A 3,974-nucleotide genomic window follows, 5' to 3' on the forward strand; every position below is an offset into this window, starting at 1 on the left:
AAATATATCCAATAATATATATATTTAAGGACAGTTGAATTCATCATTTCCCCTTATCTAGGGTTTTTATTAATTAATCATGAAAAGATATATATAGTCCTTCTCTTGTGAAAATATTGTAGGTTTCTTTCAACCATTTTTCCATTGAGCCAACATCATATGTTCATGTTTGCTTATAATTTCTTCTTACTCTCTCTTGATTGATTCATTGATTAGTTTGTTTCTCTGTCGTCGATTCGAAGATCATATGATCTGGCTGATCTTGATCCTGTGAATCAAAGCTAGACATCACATTCAAGATTTTGTCTCTTCAGGTAATTAACCAAAAATGAAAGTATTTATGCTGAATTATATGATTCAACACTTGGAAAAACGTTTATTTACATACCCTCCCTAAAGTTATATTTCACTTTTATTATGGTATTAAAGATAAAATATTAATATTATAGTACAAGATAATAATAATAATAAAAGTAAGTTTGTCATAGGCCTTTTAATATCAATTAAGTACAAATTTAATATGTTCCTATCTAATACACCATATTTTAAATTATGACTGGAATTTGGAGAAGATTATTAGACAGCAGAACACACCTTTTTTAGTGGAGATAAGGAGGTTACGGTCAATAAAACTCTTGACTTGAGAATCCGCAACTTCCTACCTCCACTGATAATAAGGGTATATTTTTTCATCTTTCAACCCTCTCTTAACATTGGTTTTAGATTTAATATGTTTATAATTGTTAATTAGAGTTTAGTTATATATAAAGTTTTCCTTGAAAACATATAAAATAAATAAAATAATAAATAACTTATGCAGAAAAAAGAAAAATAACTTAAAACGGAGAGAGTATAGGCACTCTAAAGTCCACATCAATCATGATATAAATATACAATCTAGGGCAATACCTAGCTAGGGTTTCCAATTTTTCAAAAACTTGCCCTTTTTTCTTTATTAACCTATATTTCCATTTTTGTGTGGTGCATAATAATCTAAAAAACGAAAACAAAATACAAGTTGATAAGAGGAGTATATATATAGATTATGATGAAGAAAAGACAAGTGGTGGTTAAAAGAGATGAAGGGTCACGAACAAATTATAATTCAACAGCTACCCGATACGGAGAATGTCAAAAGAATCATGCGGCAAACATAGGAGGTTATGCTGTTGATGGCTGCAGAGAATTCATGGCTAGTGGTGCTGATGGAACCAACAACGCCCTTATTTGTGCTGCTTGTGGATGTCACAGAAATTTTCACAGGAAAGAGGTTGATGCCGAGGTAGTTTGTGAGAGTTCTTCTTAATCATCATTTTTTGACCCGTGTGGGCCCTGGTGTATCGATGGTTAAAAAGTCCAACTTTTATTGATAAGATTAAGGGATCAAGTATTGGTACCGTCTTATTGATGAGTTCTTGATTATTATAGTCAATTGAGGTATGTATAAAAGTTATAGGATAAGAAAAAAAAAATACATAGGGAAGGGAGTTTGATTGATGCTCCTTATTGAGATTTGTGATTCATGAGGATTGATTGAAAAGGTGTTAATTTGATATATTGATTTGGAAATTTTTAGAGGAGTTTGATTTGATGCTCCTCTTAAATTTAGATTGACAACTTGATGTATTTGGCAGGAAAAAATTGGGTGTTGCAAGTAACTAAACTATTATCTTCTATACATCTATATATTAAATCTATCTTAAAAGTATGTCGTCGTTCTAGTTATTTGATTATAATAATATATTTATATGAATAAAAAGATTAAACGTATGTAACATATTTTTAATACGGGTTGAATAATCAGAATTTCTCACTTTTGGTGACTTTTTATCTTAATATTAATTGGTGTATGTTTTAATCTTTATTGAGTCTCTAATTTTGTATGATTTTTTTAAAATTAATAAGTGCTTCAGTATGATTACAATCTAATTTGCATAAACTTAACTACACATATGACATTGATGGTGATATATTGTGAAGATTTGTTTTCTTACTATTGTAATATTTTTACATTGAATTTGTTTTGGTGCATGATAAAGTACCATATTCTAAGGCTGCAATTACTAACTTGAATTTTTATTGAATTGATTCATTGACTTCATATCACCACGGTCAACATAGTAGAAAATCATAGTTAAAATTTTATTTGTCTGGCCTTATTTTGAGCGAGACATTTAGCATTGGGTATGAGGACATGTGATGCATTTGCAGTTTTAAGCTTAAATAATCCTGGTATGAGAGAACATAATAGTGTAAACTGTAAAACATATCAACAATCAGATTAAACATATCACACAATGCAAATATCGTACACTTATATTGCTTTGACTAATTCTAATAAGAACAATCAGATTCAATAATCCAACACGAATACAACCGGATTATTCTATTGGATACCCCTAATTTTAAGTCTTTGAATACTATTTATTCTACTTTTGCAAGTTACCCTGGCTTTATAATTGAGTTCACTCTCACTTATATGGTGAGGGCTCGTTCCCTATACGATGGGGAATTAATATATCAAGCTTGATCTTTGACCATGGAGAATTGTATAGGAAAAATCATGTTCTATCAGATGATACTTTATCTACAATATTATATCCTGTATGAAAACTGTATCATATTTATTTTGTCATAAATGAAGGGTTTATTTCTATCAACCACATTATAACTTTATTTTAGAATTCGTGATCGATGAGCACTTATCAATGAGTGGCTCCCATTTAAAATGCACGCTTTTTGAGACTCGTGTTAATGATAAAACTAGCAAATAAAATATTTTCGACTAATTGACTCTTGGTAAAATTATTAGTAACTAAAAGTTGGAATGGCTCTATTTAAATTTATGATGTAAGATTGTCTAGTTTAATTATCCTTCATCATTTCAATAATTAAATCTTGAATATATAATGCCTTAGCTTCTAGCATTATAAAGTTCTTTTCATATTGGAGATTAGCTAGTAGGAAGTGTGGAAGAAAATATAATTTTTTGGTTGGAAAGATTTTTGGACTATTATTTTGGCATTATACAGTGCTTAAGTTCTTTTAACTTGCTATGTACACATGATGAAAATCCAGAGTTGATCTTACTTAGGTCATAACATTCTCGTCCTCAACGTAAAAGTATTGCAAATATTATTGCTTTAAGAGTAATAGAATAAAAATTCCTAATCATTGTGATTTGTAAGTCACCACAAAAACAAAAAAAAAAATAATAATAATTAAATAAACAAAATAAAAAATAAATAAATTAAAACAACAAAACTCTCACCCTATTAAATCTTACCACAAAAGAGTAATTTGTTAACCTCACAAATAACTGTTATTTACTAAAACCTTCTCGTAACAGCAACAAAAAAGCGTATCAATACATTAAAAAGTATTGTAATTTTTTTATGTATTTAAGATGCTATCAAATTAAAATATTTTTTGATATAATTATTCTCAATGTAAAATTTATTATTTTCTATAACTATAAAATATGCATAATCAGAAAAACTTTTAATAGAAATAATGTATTGGTAAATGTGCAGCTCTATTAGATTGAATTGGAGGTAATATTAAAAATGATACGTTCCATCCCAAATGTTGTCTTGGCTTATCATCAAGTAATTATAGTAATAATCAATAATTAATAATGAAACAATAATGCAAAAACATTGTTTTAAAGAATCTCAAGCAACATGAGATTTAGTCAATTTTACAATCTTCAAGATGCATGGTAGTGTAGATTTCAAGGAACTACTTTAGTCAAATCCACATTATGAATGCTGGCTTAGAGAAAGTTATAAGCATGTTGAACATGTTTGACCGCATAGAGTTCTGAAAAATTAGGAGCCTTAATATTATATTACGTGATAAATGTTAAGTGTAAAAAGATATAAAATTGTTAGAATTTATCAAATTGTTAGATTTAAAATTACACAAGACTTCAAAAAATTTATCAAATTTTACTTCACCCGGTGAACATAATA

The 3,974-nt window shown here is 28.3% G+C and overlaps 1 protein-coding gene across 3 annotated transcripts; it reads left to right on the forward strand.

The window, feature by feature from the left end:
* On the forward strand, positions 1–1,840 carry LOC130797550 (mini zinc finger protein 1-like). 3 transcript variants are annotated; one of them, XM_057660162.1, is made up of 3 exons: positions 4–118; positions 217–314; positions 1,019–1,838. In XM_057660162.1, the coding sequence occupies exon 3, from the start codon at positions 1,046–1,048 to the stop codon at positions 1,304–1,306; it is 261 nt and encodes an 86-aa protein (XP_057516145.1). In that variant the 5' UTR covers positions 4–118; positions 217–314; positions 1,019–1,045; the 3' UTR covers positions 1,307–1,838. The 3 variants fall into 3 exon arrangements, with proteins under 3 accessions (XP_057516146.1, XP_057516145.1, XP_057516143.1); XM_057660163.1 differs by having other exon boundaries at positions 1–314; positions 1,043–1,840; XM_057660160.1 differs by having other exon boundaries at positions 4–314.
* The last annotated feature ends 2,134 nt before the right edge of the window (positions 1,841–3,974 follow it).

Source organism: Amaranthus tricolor, chromosome 13 (genome assembly GCF_026212465.1).
Source record: "Amaranthus tricolor cultivar Red isolate AtriRed21 chromosome 13, ASM2621246v1, whole genome shotgun sequence".
NCBI lineage: Eukaryota > Viridiplantae > Streptophyta > Magnoliopsida > Caryophyllales > Amaranthaceae > Amaranthus > Amaranthus tricolor.

Coding starts and splice junctions, on each gene's coding strand:
- LOC130797550 (XM_057660163.1), top strand. CDS start 1,046: ATGATGAAGAAAAGACAAGTGGTGGTTAAAAGAGATGAAGGGTCACGA.